Source organism: Colletotrichum spaethianum (assembly GCF_022836535.1).
Source record: "Colletotrichum spaethianum MAFF 239500 DNA, contig13, whole genome shotgun sequence".
Classification (NCBI taxonomy): Eukaryota; Fungi; Ascomycota; class Sordariomycetes; order Glomerellales; family Glomerellaceae; genus Colletotrichum; species Colletotrichum spaethianum.
Genome location: NW_026054783.1, coordinates 629,567 through 648,151, shown reverse-complemented (window position 1 = coordinate 648,151; position 18,585 = coordinate 629,567). Strand labels below are relative to the sequence as shown.

Genomic DNA, 18,585 nt, shown 5'->3' with positions numbered 1-18,585 from the left:
GTGAATTCTTCAACGTGAATGGTTCGGCCTCCCTTCGAAGTCGAGAAACAAGCAGAGGCCATAGCTAGTCACCTAGAACGAGACTCCCGTCCCCGTCTTCATCCCCCAACCGACCAAAAAAGCCAGTTTCCTGGTTGCACACCCTCTCCTCCCTCAAGCCCGTCCGTTGAGATGGCCCGTTCGTACACCTCCGTCGGGCCGAGTTTGATTACTTCCATTGCCGTGGAGATGTCCATCCCCAACAGCATCGGCCACCGACGTGTGTTACTCGAGGAACCCGCAAAGAGCCTCCTCGACCACAACTGCGCCGAGATCGCTGTTGACTCTTCGACTTTTCCTATCTTCAGTTGATCACAAAGCCTTTCCTTGCGGCGTTCTATTACTTTAGCTTGGAATGTTGCGTATCAATATCAGGGAGGATGACGTGAGGGGTCTGCGGTGGCGATTCACCCGCGAAGGCGCATCTCAATATATAGATTCCAGGCGTTTAATCCTCAAGACACTCGAAGGCCCTCAAACCAGACTACAGCTCTAGCATGCTCCACGAATTATTTTGGGAGGTGAATCTCTTTGTTACTCACCACTTGGCATGTAGATGCCATAGTAATCGCGTGTCGCCAGATGGGCGTGTACGGTGTCTCACTTCCGAGGCCAACTGGATTCCGCACAACATCCCTTTATCGAAGGCAACATTCCCCAAAATCCCCTCAAAAAGACGGGATGTTCCCCATGGCGGAAACTCTATCGTCCACTTCAAGTGAGGCTTCATTGCAAACCCGGTAGCGAACAATGGGGACCGCAGACGTTCATTTTCCCACCCCCAAGATGCAGCCCCTCCACGGGTACCACAACCATGCCAGGGCCTTGCATGCAGCGACCTTTCTCCTGGTGCTTATGTTTATCCTGATTCAAGTAGTACGGGGCCGTCAGGATGCCTACCAAGTTATCGATACCGACCCTCTTGTTCCTTTGCTCAATTTGGGAGGCAACAAGATGACTCAACACGACACCAACTATCTGCGGATACTGGCGGAGAGAAACAACATCACAGACAGGATCTCATGGTTCTCCCAGAGAATCAAGGTGGTACCAGAGGCCCCTCGGAGGTTTCCAATGACAAACATCAAGCAGGGGTTTGCGGAAAACGGGTTTCAAAACATTCGCTGGGATGACGATGACTCCAGTCGGGAAACCGGAGGAGCTGTCAAGGTGCTTCCTGTAACGAAGAGTCCCAAGCCAGCTACTGTTGATGCCTCCAACTTGCTCTTTGGGGTCTCAACATCCTACAATCGCCTCACGTACGACAACGACTCTCTCATCGGCGACTGGAAGCGATGGCTCACAAACGGTCGGGGGTCCTCCAATGGAGCCACTGTCGTTGTGACACTCCACCAGACCACCAGCGAGGAGGCGTGGGAGATATACGAAAAGCTGCACGAGGTTGGAATAGATGCCACAGTGGTACCGCTTGGCAAAAGCGTGGAGAAAACCTCGAGATACCTAGACATGATCGCCATTCTCTTGGATACCAGCGAAGCGCTGGCCGAGCAGGGACGTCCGAAGCAGTACCTGGGTCTCATCGACGATGATATTTTCTTTCCGACTCCGGGGCAGCTCATCTCGAGACTGTCAAAGTTTGACACTTCAAGCCCTTACTACATCGGACTTCCCAGCGAGCGCCCGGATTGGTCTGTTGAAAATGACACAGCAGTCACCCACGGGGGTAGCGCAATCTTTCTCACCCCTCCAGCGGCGCTCATCATCTCCCACCTCCCATGTCGCCCAACCATGGGCTTCACCGGAAACCATACGAGATGGGACAACGTTCTCCACGACTGTGTGAGGGACCATACCGACATTCCCTTCCACATCCTCCCGAGCTTCTACTCGCCCACCGACGCCCTTTACAACATGCAGGCCGCGACCTATGACCTCGGTGTCTCCCCGTTAACCCTGCGCCACTACAGATCCCGCCATGGCTTCAGTCCAAGCCTAGCGCACCTTGTGACGTCCATTTGCGGAGAGGCTTGCTTTCTGCAGCGCTTCCACTTCGGTGGCAACTGGGTCCTCGCGAACGGAAACTCCATCACGCACTACTGCGGCGGCTTCAACGTCGTTCCCATGGAAAGCGACGCGAAGCTTCTAGGGTCGATGCAGTATGGTCAGGAGGCGGAGATGCCGCTCGGTGAAGGAATCGTCCTGAGTGAGGTGAGGGAGACGAAGGAGGTTGTGACGTGGAGCGGTACGAGGAACGTGTGGAACTTCCTGGATGCCGTTGTCGGGGAAAGGGGTGAGGTTTGGCAGGCGTATGTCAAGAGAAGAGGCCGGTCGGGGTTCATGAACGGGGAGGTTGAGGATGAGGACGGCGATGGAGACCATCTTGATTCTGTCATTGTGTTGGTGTGGGAACCATAGATCATCTAATACTGGTAAAATATGTGTTTCAGGCTCAAGGCCCGAGGTACGTGATAGATCTCTTGTAAGCCCTTTCATGAAAAGATGCGACAACGAGCCCACTCGCTGGCGGGTGGTTTGATGTAGTGCAGCCTCCGGCGCACTAGTGTTAATATTCCAGAATGCGAACACCGAAGCATCACTACGCCAAACCTATAAGTGATATTGCGCCTTTGCCTCGGCGGCCCGTCCGTGTAGTATCGAACACGGCCTCTCGAGTGGAGACAAATACTGTCAGACATGAGGTGTTGCAGAGCAACTTCAATGGATATAGCCGCAAAAGCCTTGGGATGCTATTCGTAAAATGTCCTGGATGATGCCGTTTTCTCCGTCACCATTGACAATACGCGTTAGGGAGACTGCCCACAAGCCAAGCAACTCAATGGACGCAGTCTGAGGAAGAGCAATATGAAATACTTATAAACCACCTAGCAACCTTTCTCCGCGGTAGCCTCCTCAGCACTAATCCTTCGTCTGGCCAACAGCCTCGCGAACCCAACTCACTTCCTCCAGTTCTCAGGCTCAACCTCGAAGAGAACCTCCCCAGCCTCCCCCTCCTTACCCGGCTTCACGACCCCGGTCCACCCAAACTTCTTCTCGACGAGCGCAACCATCGGCCTGTTCGCCTCGCTCATCGTCGCCGTGACCCGGTCGAGCTGCGGGCCCCCGTCCTCGACGCCCGTAAACGCCCAGTCGACCGCCAGCCGGATCGCTTCGGTCGCGAACCCGCGCCCCCGGAACCCCGGGTTGACCATGGCGCCCACGTCGCCGACCCGCACCTTGCCCTTGCCCACCTCCTCGTGCTCGTTGATGCCGCCGAACCCCGCGAGCCCGACGACGGTCCCCTCATCCCCGCGAGCCCCCATCGTGTTCTCCGTGCCCTCGACATGCACGAGCACCATGTTCACCCGCCCCGGCCCGCTAACGACCCGGCCGCTCGCCTCGTCCAGGACCGTCGGCACCGCCGCGCTCTCGCGCATCCGGCCAATGGCCTTCTCGGCGACCTCGGGCGAGATGGCCGAGGCGTTCGGGTCGTATTTGTTGTTCTCCGGGTCCGAGAGCACGGCCGACAAGGCGGCGGCGTCGCGGGGCTCCATGGTGCGGAGCAGGATCGGGTGGGTCGGCGAGCGGAGGAGCGTCGGGAGGTGGGTTGCTTGTTTTGTCGCCATGATTGCGGTTTGGGTCTTTGTTCTTTCGCTTCTTCTTCTCTCCAAAGTTTCGAAGGCGCCTTGACCGGGAAGCTGTCGGATGTCCCGGGCAGTGAAGGTTGAAGGTTGGATAGGAGCGGTTGGGGTTTCCAAGGTTAAAAGGGAAATGCCGATCAAAGCCAACTTGACAACTGACAAAGTTTCTCGTCGAGATCGTTCCAAACCGTCGAATGTAAGTTAAAAGAGATGATGGTTCAACCTGTGCCTTTCAACAATCTCGAATCGCAGGTCGTCCAGACATCTTATATCTAGCAGTCTCTTCCATCGTCCGACGTCCCAAACGGCATCGCTCCCTGCACAACCAGCCGAACCCACTCTTACAGAAACACGGTAATCCCGCCTCGAACTCGACAACACTCAAAATCTCACTGCATATCCCTGACAAACGACATATACAGATAGACAAAAAGCTTAGGCCTCCGGATCTCCTGTCCTATTCACTCTAAGTCAGGACCCTAGACTAGGATGCCGCTCATACAGCCAGATGCGACTTTGACTCATTGGTCCCTTCTTGTTCGTGGTGTCAGATCTTCTGCAATTCTTCATGGCCAATCTGCTCGGCCAACTTCTCTTCGCAAAGCCAGGAACCCGCACACCTCACGAGAGGATTTTGATGCCGCCCGTCACTCGTATCCGTTTAAGAAGGTCAGTCGTACCCCGGACCAGCACCACGCACACCAACAACCACCTCCCCTGGCAAACAATCGACTTGTGCGGGGGTCACAACTGAGGCCAAATTCCCTGTTCTTAACTTTTCTACTACTGTCAGAGTCACCAATCTTCTTGTGACTCACATCAAGACTCACACCCCTTGTCTCCGTACGACGTCGCAGCCAGCTCGAGTCAGATGGATCGGATTACGACCAAAATCGGCCTCATTTCAAGTTCGCAATGCAGCGTCTCTCTATGATCTGCTCTATATGCGCGCGAATAACTGGTCCAGGCGCGCCCGACAGGGTCGCTAGTAAATGGCAAATAACTCCGCCTATCTGAATCCCGTAATCTAAACCAAGATGTGCCTTTTCAATACTTGCTTCCCATGCCCCAAAAAAAGTCGTATCAAATGTTGTGCACACATGCCGTGAAAATCGTTTCGTTTCGTCTCGTTTCTTTTCGTCAAAACATCACCACGAATCGGGGCCAAAATGCCCCCCTTCCGGCACCGTGTTGTATGGGCAAGCCTGCCAGTCGCAGCCCTGCTTATACACCTCTGTCCCCCACCACTTGAAGCCCTTCATATGCCCTGGGTAGATGAAACCGAAGAAGACAACAACAATGCCAAACGCCAGGCTCGAGTCTAATGCCGCGCTCATCGTCATGGTGTACTTTGCCCACCACGCGCTCTTCCTCCTCTTGATCAGGTAATTAAACACGTAGCACACGACCGCCCACACCGAGAAGTTGAGTCCTGTCGCCGGCGGGATCCAGGCCATGGATCCGAAAACGACCGGAAGGTTGATCTTCCTGACGACACTGTGCTTTTTCTTGCGGGCGTAGAGCCACAAGGGAATTGGCATGATGGCGCCGATGAGGAAACACCACACAAGCCCGCGGTACGTCGCGTTCGGCCCGAAGAATTCGCCTGGTCCAACCACACCCCACAGGATGGAGCCGTTGAAGTGTACCCGCGCGATGGGGCACGTAAAACCGTTGACGGCCTCTGACGTACATATACCTTTAACGTTGGCAAACATCCAGTTGAGCACCCCGATCTGCGTGAGAGAGGACACGATTGTGGCCACCATCTGGACCGAAAACATGATCCGCGGAGGGATCTTCATGTAGTGACCAAGTTTGAGATCCGAGGCGAACTTGATACCCTGCGCCGACGAGATGTAGCCGTAGGTCACAAACACCATGTTTGCGATCGGACGGCCAGGGAACACGGCGCCGCAAATGAGCTGACAGATCAAGTAAATGCTACTGTGCTGGTTCGTGACCGCCATGATGATGCCGTTCGGGATGAAGAAGATGGCACAGATGCCCAGCGACATAAGCAGGCCGTACCACGGGAGGTGAATCGGGTAGCTGTACCGTCAGCCTTGGATTTCGACATATTGGCAGAAGGGTTCACTTACTATTCGACGACGAAGATGCCCACCGCGAGCATCGTTACAAACGTCGTCAAGTACCAGGACAGCGGGGCGTCCTTGTATCGCTTCATAAGTCGACAGTGCACGTCCTCGCGGAACATCATACCTTCGAGGTTGGATGAAGACCTCGATATACCTCTGGTAGCGCTGAATGATCGTTGGGGCGAAATATGCTCAGAGCCGCTAGACACAGGCTGGTAGACTGCTTGGCCTTCGTTGCGAGCTTCTGCCAGAGCCGTCTTCCATGTCTGCCACATATCCTTGCCATGCCAGCAGGCTGTGTGCGTCAGAAGTGCTGCCAAAGCAGCAAACTGCACGCCGTAACTCAAGACGTAGGTGATGGGAAGAAACACACGACTGTACTTGCTGTATGCCTCTCTGTCGAACAGGAAATCCGAGGTCAAGATCTTGCTTACGTCGTAGACCTGGCCCTTGTTGTCAAAGACGGCAGACGACAGAATGGGCATGTACGACGAGTAAAAGACGTTGGCGTAGTAGGCAATGGGCGCAACGAGCCACATTACGATCACGAGGCCGCCAACGACGTTCATTGCTGCCCAGAACGGCACCAGCAGAGGCGAGCCAATGTAGGTGACCTGCGCCCAGTCGAAGGTCAACGGGAAAAGCCCGAGCCCGGAAACAACCCCAAAGAGGTTGGCAACCACAACGTTCTTCGGCGCAAACCACGTGATGGCGTTGAAGTAGCTGAGGCAGGGCATCAAAAGACCAGGGAGGAAGTAGAAGGCGAATCCGCCAAACCAGACTAGGTAGAAAAACTTCCACCTCGAAATCCTCCAACCGTCTGCGATCTTGTTTTCTTCCTTGTGGAGCGTCCCGAACATGGCGGCTGACATTAGAGTACCGGGCCAAATCATGCCGCTGGGCCGCACCAGAAACCGGCGCGTCAAGCCTGCAAAGGCGTAGCCCAGAATCTGTGTCGACAGAGTGAGGAGGATCTGGTAGGTGATGGTGGCTTCCTGGTGGTAAAACTTGGACTGTTCAACAATGACGTCGGTTGCGAAAGCAAAGCCGAACGACACATTGCTGCTCACGTAGACGCAAGTGTGCTCCTTCTCATTCCACCGACCTTGCGCAAGCCATCTGCGCAGCCGAGTCAAGGACCGTTTCGGAGGCGGACGGCCATTGGCGCCTCCAGGCACCAGGACGCCGTCTAAGAACTCCTCGGGAGGGTCGGTCGGGTATTTGAGGGCATAGTCCCACATGAGGCCAAGCGGGTGAACGAGCAACAATGCGATGACGGGCGTAATAGCAACGCTAGGGTATCGTAACGAAAAGAACAAGTTGGTAGAAGAACCTAGGACCGAAAACAAAAACGACAGTATCCACATTCTCGGGGTGTTAATGGACAAGGTGACATTGTCCGTCGGCGGCACTGACGCGCGGACGACTTCGTGAGGCGAATTGTCAACGGGGTCCTCCTCGGGCTCGCTCCCCGTGTAGTCGTCGTATTCTATCTCGTCCCCGGCTGCGTCAGATTTGGCATCCTCGAGCATATTGGTCGTCACGGGAGCTTGGGTCACTCCGAAGCGCCCCTCCAAGCCGGTAGCCAAGGCAGCGGCATCGAGCTCTTCAGAGAGACGCGAGCTCTCTCTTCTCGAGCCGCCGGAGAACCTCGAAGAGGTCGATTTGGAGGTGTCGGAGACGTATCGGAGCGGGTGTGCGTTGCCGGTCCTCGAGTCGCTGCCTGTGGGCGAGACATTGCGACTCGGGTCTTGGGAGACAGCGCCGTAGGATGGGGCGTCGTTGCCCGCGGAACGCAAGAGGGAAGGTTTCGAGGGCATGGCGCCGTCGTCTAGTTGCGGGGCGGGAGATGTTGGGATCTGATCGGTCGTATCGTCACCATGTTCGCCGGCGCTCGAAGTGTAGGAGAGGGTAGAGGGACGACTTCGCAGAGTGGATGGGACGGATCGAGGGTGGTGTGTCGTGTTATATGGGTCGAAGGTGGTTTGGACGGATGACGAGGGAGTCGAAGGATTCGCAACATCCGCTTCAGCAGCGGCAGGGCTGTCGTTTGTGGAACCGGCTGGAGGTGTAAGAAGAGGCAGAGGTTCTAGGGCCAAAGCAACCGTATCGGCGTCAGGGTCGGGAGGGAAAGGCGCCGCAGGCTTGCTTTTGTGGCCAGTTGCCTTTCTTAGGCTCATGGCTGTTCACTAGTCGAGTGCCAGTGGCAGCGGCCCAGACAGGCAGTAAGAAGGAATCGACGGGTCAGAAACAAGAGGCGACAGGGAAGCGCGAGTAGTGTGAGTGGACTGTGGACCGTGGACCTTGACTGCGGACTCTCTTGGATGGAGGGGGACATACACCACGACTGACAGGACTGGTGCGGTCTGGTCTGGAGGAGGAGGGAGTGGACGTGGGCGTGGGAGTGGCAGCTTGGTGGGGGTGGCTACCGTCAAGGGTGTGAGCGAGAAGTGTGGTTCAGTGTGTGTGATGTGGCCGCCTGCCTTGTCGGTACTGCACGGAACCTTGCCAGGCCCGGTTTGGCGCAGCTCTGGCGTTGGACAGAGGTATGGTTCTTCGTCCGGGTTGGGCTCGCCTGCCTTGCTTTGACGCTGCTCTCTTCTTCTCTCTTTCTCTCAAGTAGGTGAACGTGGGTCTGTCTGGCCGCTTGTCTCGCTTAGGGGGCGGGAAAGATGCTGAACTGCTCAGAGACGCTAGTGGATTTGGGTGGGAATCGGATCGGTGGAAACTCCAAGGAGCGGGAACCAAACCGTTGTCGAACGGCGGCGGATGATGACGGACGCGGCTGGGCTGAGAGTGCAACGCCAGAGGGTGCAGGTGCAGGAGACAGAGTGCAGTTGGGATTCCTTGGTGCTCTGGAAGCGGGAAGAAAGAAAAAAAACCCCACGGATGGCTGAGCCGAATAGACTGGCCGGTGGATAGCAGCAGATAGCAGTAAGGGTTTAGCCTTTCCCAGAAGGGCCTGTGAGCCGGACAGCCTCCCTTGACCCTGTTCTTGGGATTTGGGGACAGGATGCCAGTGCTCGGATGCCGTGCTTGTCAGGGTCTTCCAGGAAGGCTTGCCCGTGCCCATGTGATATCTGTGAGATTGGTTAGGGATTCCCGTCCAGTTAGTCCTTCTTTTTCCTTTTCCGTTTCTACCTTGAGGCTAGGTCGGACAAGTTGGGGCCAACGTTCCTGACTCGGGCCCATCGCGGTTTGTTTTGGCCATGAATATAGATTGGCTCTGTGTTGTTTGCCCCCCAAAATTGGAAGCACTCGACAGTCACGAGGCATACCGTATCCCATAACTTGCTGCAAACCATGTAAACAGTCCTTTGCATTGTTTGTTTCGCGGCGGATTGTGATAGATGGGTCTATTACAAATCGGAACGCAATGAGTGGTCCATGGCGAGATCCAGTTGCAGCTAAAGCAAGGCACAGCAGGAGTACCTCCCGGTGAGACCTGATTGGGAACAGTGTTTCAAAGGGTGTGGTCGATATCGACGCGGCGATCTCTAGGCTGTTGCGAGTTGCAGCTTGCCTCGCACTGCAGCATGCAGGACGATCCCAAAGTGCCTTGGCCCAGCGGCACAGCATGCAGCCCCAGAGCCTCGGAGGTCGGAGATTGCAGACAACATGTATGCTCACCGATCACAGTAAGCCGAACGACGGGGAACTTGACTCGTGGCGGCTGCAGCAGAAATGCGTTGCGATGGATGCCTTTTTTCGACAAAGGCGTAAAGAGGCCGAAGGAAAGACGCCGCACCTTGGGTCCAGTGCGGCCCAGCAGCGTACAGGTATGTGATGCCAGGGGAAGCTCCAGCAGCCGGGGTGTTGATTGATGGATGTCGTAAAGAAGCGGCCGCGTCTAGCGCTGCAGGATCGGATGCTTGTTGCCCTCGAAGGCAATCGAGAGATTATCGCTGCCAGGGCCCTTGCCCGGTCCCGGCCGTTATTGGTGATGATACGCAGGACATGTCAGGGACTCGAGGGGTCACGGTCGCAAAGTGCAGGCTATGGCCTGACGATACGATGAAGCCGCGCTTACGACAATTCGACTGTCGAGCAGATACACCACGGACTGCCAAGGCCAGTTCAAGGTTGGAGATGGTCGAAGCTACTGACGGCTGAGGCGGGTAGCGGTAACCCATGTCCCTACCGATGGGCACCATGGCTGGATGGCGAACTTGATTTCATTAGCAGCCCGTGGAGCTCTGCCCGGGGGTTCAGAACGGGGCCTCAGCTCAAGCGGGCAGAGCGGGATGACACCACTACAAGCCAGGGTATTATTTAGTGTCAAGACACAGAGACAAACCACTCATGGCCGCGGGCACGCTCCCTATCCATCTGCCATGCCATTAGACAGCGAGCATCTGGCTAAGCCGTTTCCGAATAGTCGTCCCGAGCAGCCCTGTCAGTTGATGGAACCCGCAAAGGCCGTGCGCGATCCGGAAGTCAAGAGACGTGGACTGCGCCGGCGTCACCAGCGGGTAAAGGTGCGGGCAGTTGCGTACGACTGTTGACCTGGGTAGGTAGTGAAGTGGAAAGCCGAGGCACCTCCCGTTTGAGCCTAGAGGAGAGGAGAAAAGCGCAACGCCTCGCGAAGACGAGAATAAAAGCCAGAAAGAAAGAAAAAAAAAGGGCAGGGACAACGGGACAAAGAGCATGGGCAGCCGACATCTGATTAGATATGCTTGTTGCATTCTGGTGCGTGCCGGTCCACGTCGTCCATTCGATTGGATGCGCAGATCAAACAAGAAAGGGCCGTGCCAAGCTCCTTCCTGCTGCTCGTGTTGCTTCAGTGCAGGCACGGCAGGCACGACAGGCATCGACTTGCAGTCTGCGGCTTCCTTCTTCTGCTTCTTCCACGGGTTGAGGGAAATCTTTACCGGCTGGTGTGCGGAGAGATCCACTTCTCTGCTTCGGGCGGGGATTGAACATCACACTTGGGGGCGTTCGCAGAGACGCTTCTGACATCCATCCTTCGCCGCACTCTTGCAGCAACCTCGTAACCCACCCCGAGAACGACGTTCGACCTTTGGAGGGGGAGGGGCGTCTGTCAGCTTGAGTGCTCCTCGCTATCTTAGCTATCAGAAGGCCGACCACCGACCACCAACAACGGACGGTCTCGGTGCCTACCTGCCTTATTGAACTACCCGCAGTCTACCATCTTCCCGACGTCTGTCGTTTCTCCTTCAAGTGTGGGATCCCGGGGCCAGACCAGAGCCAGCGCATCTCGCAATCCCAGTCCAACCCACAGAGGCGAGCGGACGCCAAAGCCGACAGGAATAGGTCACACACCCGCCGCCAGCCACGACTTGTGCGCCTCAACACGATCTGTCCCCGCTGCGCATGACGGTGCAAGTCGCTGCACGCATGAACCCTATTTCCCTGCGCTGGGTTTTCCCCCAGCCCGATTGCTAGACTGCTTATGGGGCTGGCGGGCTAAACTGTCACTTTGCAGCCTCTGCCAAATATACCTCAATTCCTGCGTTTGCTTGCTTGACATGTCGGGCTCGCCGCCCTGTCCTGGGTCCCTGTGCGCTTTCTTTGAACCTCCAACTTTCACTGCCATCCAAAATAAAAACACACCCGGCCACATGCGCTTGGAGCGGGTATCCAATTTGTTGTCCAAATCTGCCATCTCAATGCCCACACCTCGAACCATGAACCCTACCCGCTTTCCCGCTCGTTTCTTTTTCGTCTTCGTCTACAGAAGCTCGGCCGGACCAACAGAATCCAAAGGTTTTCCGGCTTACACACCAATCCCATCCGGCGGTGACTGGTCAATGGCTTCTCAACCACCATCCCAGTGGAACATGGCCAACCACCGCAAGCCAGCCTCGAAATACGCTTAGACTGCAATCGTCATCTCGATCAATATCACCCGCTTACTGCAGATTCATACCTTGACCGCTTCCAGTGCCGACTTCGACACACCGGGTAGTTGCGTGTTGTCACCAAGCCTCGATACTTACACCAGACCTCAACCTTCCGCACACCGCTCAGCACATGAAGTCTGCGGTCACTGTGTACGTGACGACCAGCCTGTGCTATTGCCCCGCAGTCCAGCTGTGCAAGATGTCATGTTCGATGTGTCATTGGTCGCGCAGTCTCTTTTGGTTGGCACAGCTGAAAACTGGTAGTAAGAGTGCTGCACTTCCGTGTCTGTCTGTAACAGAGCCAGGACTTCACCGTCAGAGTACGGAAGTTTTGCCGATATCTCGGGGTCCGCGTGACTGGGGATAGTACTTCGCTGGCATGATGGCAGGGCCATGTGGGGCCGTCCACCGTCGACGGAGCCCCGTCTTTCGGCGGGTCTGTAGAAATGTTGGTAATGCCGACCTCCGGATTGGGCGACGGACGATCCAATCGCTGGAAACATAAATTGTGCGACGGGGATCATTCTTGCAGGACGTCATCCCGCGGTGAGAACAATCCGAGCTCCATGTATGGTCCGCTGCTGTCTGCCGCTTTTGGTCATGCATAGGTTTGTCGTAATTTTGAGCTTTCGGGCGCGAGACTGCTGTGCTTGTGATACCCACTTGGGATACTTTCGAAATAATGAAGACTTAGGCATTCGGTTCTGAGAAGCCGTGCAGGTGAGATGAGTTCTGTTCAAGGCTGTTTCCGGCGTCAGATGCCTTCATGTAATGTGTCTCTCAACTCGCTTTCGCGCTGGAGACGACCTTCCTGCCCTGCTCTTCTCTTCTACAGGTTGAAGATTAGACTCTACTGATCACCATATTGTGTGTGTTTACTCACTGTTACACCACCTGACTAGTAAAGAAATGCTCCGTCTGAGGATTGCCAGTGGTCGTGTGGTCACCCAGAGGCAACCACTCTCTTGGACACACTGTAGGCCTAAGACAATGCGAAAGACCCTTGGCTCTGGCTGTCCATCTGGGCTTTTTTTGGGTGATTTTTCTCGCCCTGCCTGCATTTAAGGATCTGATAGGGTATGAGGGATGTTGCTCCAGTCTTGAGCGTCTTCTTTGGGAGATGAGACGTCTTGCCCCATTCCGCTTATGGAACACTAGAGACTACGCTGTGAATTAATCCTACATACATGCCTATACGCACGCTTCAAGCCCAATCGTGACCCTGAAATGTATGGTAAAGTTAATTTGGGACCAAGTACTTGCGTCCTTTCTCCAACTCTTTTCTCAGTGGTTGTTAGTTTACATCCTGGGTGTTCAACGTCGTTATGCCAGCGTACAAGCCATTGCGGTATGAGATACAACACCGAGTTATCAATTCATCCGAGTACAAGCGTTTTCGGTTTAATAAAGAAACACATCAAGCAGTCACACACCCGCGCCGGGTCGGAGATGGGATAGTGAATCCTCATGCGGGAGCCAAGCTACTTGACGTGAAAGGATTTCCGGCTTCCAATACGGACCAACTCTCTGTGGTCTCTCGAGTACAGCCGTCTTCGCTCATTAAGTTTAGGTGGCCTAACATCAAGACACGTAAGAGGAGACATAACTGGTGAAGCGTGTCGCTACATCACTGTTAACCCTAAACCTACTCGTACTGGGTTCTGTGGCAGGCAAACATCAGGCACCAATGAGCACACCGAGGATGACCTCGCAAGCCAGAGTCGTAACGTTTCTCTCTTGTCTTGCACTCCCAAGGAATCCATTGCGTTGACTTGAGACGGAGTGTATTGTTATTGCTCCTCGCGGAATATGCTGTCTGTGCCTATTCACCAAAACTCGCACGAAATACATTGACAATGCATGACGATAATAGTGACGAATAGCGATGACATATTCTTTCTTACTACACGCTGCAAGTGTTTTGACATAGAACATATCAAACAACACATAACCACCTTACCAGGTGGTGACACGTCGTCATCTTGGTCCTTGAGTCGCTTATCTTCCATACCCATAGGAATGTTAAGCAGAGGACAATAACAATACAGCAAAGGAAACACTGAACTCTGTCAAATAGAAATTCGTCACTAGTCTATGAAGAACACAGAGTTGCATGTCTGTGTTGTACCTTATCGGTATGCCATCGGCACGGTTGAACCCAGGCTTCTTCTCAAACCGGACGCTCCAATCGAACAGAGTCTGCTGATGATGTCCGCCGACATGTAAGTCTGAATGATCTGGCTAATCTGGCTCTCCTTCGATAATGGTGAATTGCAGCATGAGACTTTCTCATGTTTCACTAGAATGAGCAAATCATCGAGCAACATACCGGGATATCGCCAATCTGCTCTCTTGGCTCGCTCTTTCAGTGTTGTCTTTAGCGCTTTTCGGGTCATGACATCCCCAATCCTCTCATGACACCTGATGAGCGGTGATTATGGCGGTTTCAGCGTCATATAAATATATTTCAGTGAAATTCCACAACTTATACTATAGTACAAAATCCCATAAATCTTGGAATGATGGCACTGCGAGTTGCTTTGATTATTACTCTGTATCATTATATCTTTTGCCCTACTTTCAGGGGAACAGCATCTGATGTATATGCTGTCAGACCCTGGATCGTCACATTGGGTTGCCTGTCGGTAAACAAGATGTTATGCCAAGGGCATTTGATTCTTTTAGGCCGCTCCCGCACCAGCTATTTAGAGCTCATAGCGTGCGTGTTTCGATACTTGGGGTTGGTGAACAATTAATCAAAATGGCGGCATTACGTGTCTTACTCGTTATGGCTTTGGCTCTGCACCGGATGCATTTGACTGGCCATTATCAGGTTCATACTTATTGTTCGCATCATAACCCTTCATACTGCCCGAGATGTTGTATTGAGGCAATGATTCTTTCTGTTATTTGACCTTCTCTTTCATTGTTATCGGAAATGATTGTTGCCTAGCAAATCGTCAATACTGATCTCGGGATTTCTGAAACCCTTGCTCGTCAAAGATGAACGTGTAACGTTCGATTTGTCAGTTAGGACATGGATGATCTGAACTTCGATATATCTGATATAAAGTCCAAGTTCAAGCAGAAATGGGAGTATTGGTTCATTGGAATCATATTCATATCGTTTTCTAGATGTCAATCCTCTGACGTTTCAATCCTATCAGTGACTTCTTCCGAAGTGCATTTAATCACACTGATATTTTGGAGCAACATCTTAGGACTTACAGCATCTCGATAAACCCATTAACTTTTCTCAAGGAGCTGTACTTTTAGCCACCTTATAGCAATCACGATCCTCCTCAGTCAAGTCGCCTCGTACATACCTCTACATACATCAAACAATACAGGTATTGGGTCGTCTCGACACTCACATCGAAGCTGTATCATACAGGCAGATGGCCGAGTTTGAGGTTCCATCTGCGCACTCATAGATCCGTCTACAACCACGGCGCAGCGAAAGGAGAATGCAATCACAGGCACACAGCGTCGCAAGCGGTTGCACACAGCCAATAGTGACAACGGCAACGCTAGTGCCTGCATCACCATTAACATCGCCAGTCACGCCTTCAAGACCTCCAAATTCTGAAAATAGAGACTTCTGTAACAGCGCAATCATATCTGGAGGCGTGGTCGACGTCTGGTAGAGGGAAAACAGCAGTACGCGCTAAAGAAAGTACAGGAGGAACAAAAAAATGCTGGAAAAGACCGAGGGCAGGCGATTGAGATCATAGTAGTTGAAGGAGACGTCGAGACTGACGTCGCTTGCTGGGATGGGTGGGATGCGGATTCGGACCCGATGCGGCGCAGGCCGGCCCCGGTTTTGAAATATGGGGTGGACAGGCGCCGGAAGGGAACCTCGTTGCCCTTTACACGTCATCACAGAGGACATTTTAATTCGGCGGGAGGAAGAAGAATGGGATGTGTTGCGTTTTTGCCTTTAACTCGTCTGTGGAGACACGCCTTCGGGTAACGGTAATACATGGATTGCTTGTCGCCCGACGAAGGCAGTCATACGACTGCTTCTTCTCATTAGCAATTGAAGATAGACTCAGCTTGACAGCATTCCAGTAGTTACACCATACACAGATGAACCAGTGCAACAAAAGCTTTCCGGCGCAAAGGAGAAGGCCTAATGGAGGGATGCAAACCCGTGAATCCCGAAACACGATACCCCTGTTCAAGACTTGGCCGATCTCCCCTTAGCCGTGAAGAATACTGGCAGGAAGTATTGATCAGCAAAGCTTTTTTGATCCAGGTGCGATGATCAAAGAATCGACCGAACCGATGCAGTGTCCAAAATCATCGAAATGTTTACGAAGTTTATCCCGTCTCCATGTCATTGCGCTGGGCGACTGGAAGTGCATCAAACCCCAGATGGCAAAAGGGGTGACATGTTTCACCGCGCCTCTACCACCCCCTGCAACGCCATGCTCCCGTTGATACGATCCTGTGACAACAGATCCGTTTCGAGCGCTGCGTCTCCTGGGACCAACCAGCTAGCCCCCTTCCCGAAGCAGACATTCCACCATTGTCAAAATGCACGGCACGGTGCGAAAAGCCCGTGATGGGTGGATGGCCATGTCTTCGTCTCTTCTCCAAAACACTTCAACACCATTTTCCCGTGGAGATACGTTCGCTGCTCACATCGCCGGACGACTAGAACCCGAATTTCATCTGAAGTACGGTGAGCTCTCGAGTATCACCGGCAGCAAAGTACATTGGCCATGCGATCATCCGGTGTCCTCGTATGGACGTGCCTCGCCGTCGCCCTTGCCTGTGACGACGGCAAGAGCGTCCTCGACGTCGACTCGACGAGGGACGATGACTCACAGCTTCGCGAACCCCTCTGCGCCTCGGACCCGTCGTCCACAGAGAACAACAAAACCTATCTCGGAGCCGTTGGAGAAGGCTTCCCTCTCGCGGATGGGAGCATACCGGACGGCCTGGGCGACTCGGAGGAAGCCCGCATACGCTACGGAACTAGTACGAACCTCACCCATCCCCACGAATCATAATGTCGTTTGTCACTCATCCGCCACCAAGGCTCACACTTCATCACAGACCTAAGATCAGACGATGGCCTCTGGGAAGTTCGCCCCTCGCCCGGGAAAGGCCTTGGCGTCTTCGCCCTGCAAAGAATCCCGGCAGGCACCCGCATCATCGATGAGAGCCCGCTCTTCACAGTCAATCCGGGCCGCCTTGTCAGTGGCCAGGGCTTCGCCTTCGCCGCCATCGCCGCGGCCGTCGACGAAGCCTATGCGGCCCTCAACACCACGGCGCGTGCCGCGTTCCTGTCGTGCCCCGAGCACCGCGACCTGAACGACGAGGACGAGGCCGCATGGAGCCAGGAGGCGCTCATCTTCCGCACCAACGCGTTCACCATGGCAGGCGGCACCTTGGGGATCTTCCCGCGCATCGCGAAGCTGAACCACTCGTGTCGGCCCAACGCCGGGACCGCGTCCGTCGGCGGCAGCACCAGCGAGGGGAGCGCGAGGAGGGTCATCTATGCGGCGCGAGACATCGACGCCGGCGAGGAGGTGACAATCACCTACGCGCCGTTGGTGCAGACGACGGACGAAAGACGGGCCCGGCTCGCGCAGTGGGGGTTCACGTGCAACTGCGCGGCGTGCACGGCGCGGGACGACGACAAGCAGCGGGTGGAGATGAAGCGGCTGACGGGCCTGATCGAGATGGAGCTCGGGAGGGACGACTTTGGAGGGGACGTGCTGCCGGACGCGGAGAAGCTGGTGAAGCTCGTCGAGGAGGTCGGGTTGGTGGACTACCTCGGCAAGGCGTACAAGTACGCGGCGTACGCAGCGTCGCGGTCCGGCAAGTTTGGCGCGGCGAGGAAGTGGGCAAAGAAGGAGCTGGCGACGCACGAAGTTGCGGATGCGCAGTCACGGTATGCGATGGAAACCAGGGCGTTCCTGGAGTCGCTTCCGCTGTTGTGATGGGAAAGACCCGGAGAAAGCAGATTCTTTTTGCATTGTCCATCTAGAGCCCGCACGACTCGCGGCGCGGTCGGGACGATGAAGCCGAGCGGCCAGCGGTTAGGAAGTTTGAGTCATCCCGGCCGTTGTGACGCCGCCGGGATGGGGGGGGGGGGGGGGAAGGGGATTGCCGCGTGGACTGGGCCTCGGGAAGGCCATTAATGAGCGGAGTCCCGTCCCTGACCGGCGTGTCTTGGAGGCTCCGTCCAGTGTTCGGCGTGAGTCACTCTGCGGAGGTCAGGGCTGAGCCAATCCCATTTCCACCCAAATACCTATCCCTAGTTAGAGGGAGATACATAGGTACGTACCCTGCAGCAAGCACGCTACAGCAAGAAGGTGCAACGCCACCAAACTGGGCGCCAGCCGGCTCTTGTCTCTGTTCCTGAGGGAAAGATGAAGATAGGAAGCCCGGCAGTCTTGGCCGGGCCCAGCTTCACGAGCCATATAATATTTAGCGAGGTCCTCTCGGAGTTGTAACACCAAGGGACTGAGGCAAGGCACTATCAATACACCAATCCGAAGTTAAATTCAACTTCCTTTTTTCCAGCCTTGACATCATTCCTTGTAAAGTAAAGCCACTTCATTCCATTGGCGATTGCAATTCCGTCGCTCGTGATCGATCCGCTGTAGCGATGACGTCAATTGCTTCCGAATCCGTGGCCACGATCCTCTGCACCAGCAAGCAGACGCGTTTCAATATCCAGACCGCAGACCATCGCGAGGTATATGCCCAGCTTGTGTGATTCGTCCCGACGTCGCAGACGGCTGAACAGCTCTCACGTAGTTGGATATTGACGGCCTTAACATCACCGTCACTTCAGCTGGGAAGCCCGGCGCAAAAGGCAAGTCCAAGGCCCGAAGTGACGGGACCGAAATCCTTGTCGACGCCAAGCTGCGTCTGAAGGCCGGCCAGCGGTACGCACTCGTCGGAAGAAATGGCTCCGGAAAGTCGAGTAAGAACAAAGCGTCCAAGACACTTTGATGGTATATT

The 18,585-nt window shown here is 54.6% G+C and overlaps 6 protein-coding genes across 6 annotated transcripts; 4 read left to right on the top strand and 2 right to left on the bottom strand.

Annotated features, from left to right (window-relative positions):
- Nucleotides 1–171: 171 nt before the first annotated feature.
- On the top strand, nucleotides 172–351 carry ColSpa_05851 (uncharacterized protein; the record flags this gene model as incomplete). The annotated part of the gene is made up of 1 exon (XM_049272063.1): nucleotides 172–351. One exon carries the CDS (start codon nucleotides 172–174, stop codon nucleotides 349–351), a length of 180 nt encoding a protein of 59 aa, XP_049128020.1.
- Nucleotides 352–825: 474 nt separating this feature from the next.
- On the top strand, nucleotides 826–2,415 carry ColSpa_05850 (uncharacterized protein; the record flags this gene model as incomplete). The annotated part of the gene is made up of 1 exon (XM_049272062.1): nucleotides 826–2,415. One exon carries the CDS (start codon nucleotides 826–828, stop codon nucleotides 2,413–2,415), a length of 1,590 nt encoding a protein of 529 aa, XP_049128019.1.
- Nucleotides 2,416–2,954: 539 nt separating this feature from the next.
- Nucleotides 2,955–3,623, bottom strand: ColSpa_05849 (uncharacterized protein; the record flags this gene model as incomplete). The annotated part of the gene is made up of 1 exon (XM_049272061.1): nucleotides 2,955–3,623. One exon carries the CDS (start codon nucleotides 3,621–3,623, stop codon nucleotides 2,955–2,957), a length of 669 nt encoding a protein of 222 aa, XP_049128018.1.
- Nucleotides 3,624–4,786: 1,163 nt separating this feature from the next.
- On the bottom strand, nucleotides 4,787–7,917 carry ColSpa_05848 (glutathione transporter 1; the record flags this gene model as incomplete). The annotated part of the gene is made up of 2 exons (XM_049272060.1): nucleotides 4,787–5,690; nucleotides 5,741–7,917. The coding sequence occupies 2 exons, from the start codon at nucleotides 7,915–7,917 to the stop codon at nucleotides 4,787–4,789; spliced, it is 3,081 nt and encodes a 1,026-aa protein (XP_049128017.1).
- An 8,411-nt stretch (nucleotides 7,918–16,328) lies between these two features.
- ColSpa_05847 (SET domain-containing protein 8) lies at nucleotides 16,329–17,555 on the top strand (the record flags this gene model as incomplete). Its single annotated transcript, XM_049272059.1, has 2 exons — nucleotides 16,329–16,587; nucleotides 16,666–17,555. The coding sequence occupies 2 exons, from the start codon at nucleotides 16,329–16,331 to the stop codon at nucleotides 17,553–17,555; spliced, it is 1,149 nt and encodes a 382-aa protein (XP_049128016.1).
- Nucleotides 17,556–18,226: 671 nt separating this feature from the next.
- Nucleotides 18,227–18,576, top strand: ColSpa_05846 (uncharacterized protein; the record flags this gene model as incomplete). Its single annotated transcript, XM_049272058.1, has 2 exons — nucleotides 18,227–18,316; nucleotides 18,379–18,576. 2 exons carry the CDS (start codon nucleotides 18,227–18,229, stop codon nucleotides 18,574–18,576), a joined length of 288 nt encoding a protein of 95 aa, XP_049128015.1.
- Nucleotides 18,577–18,585: the final 9 nt, after the last annotated feature.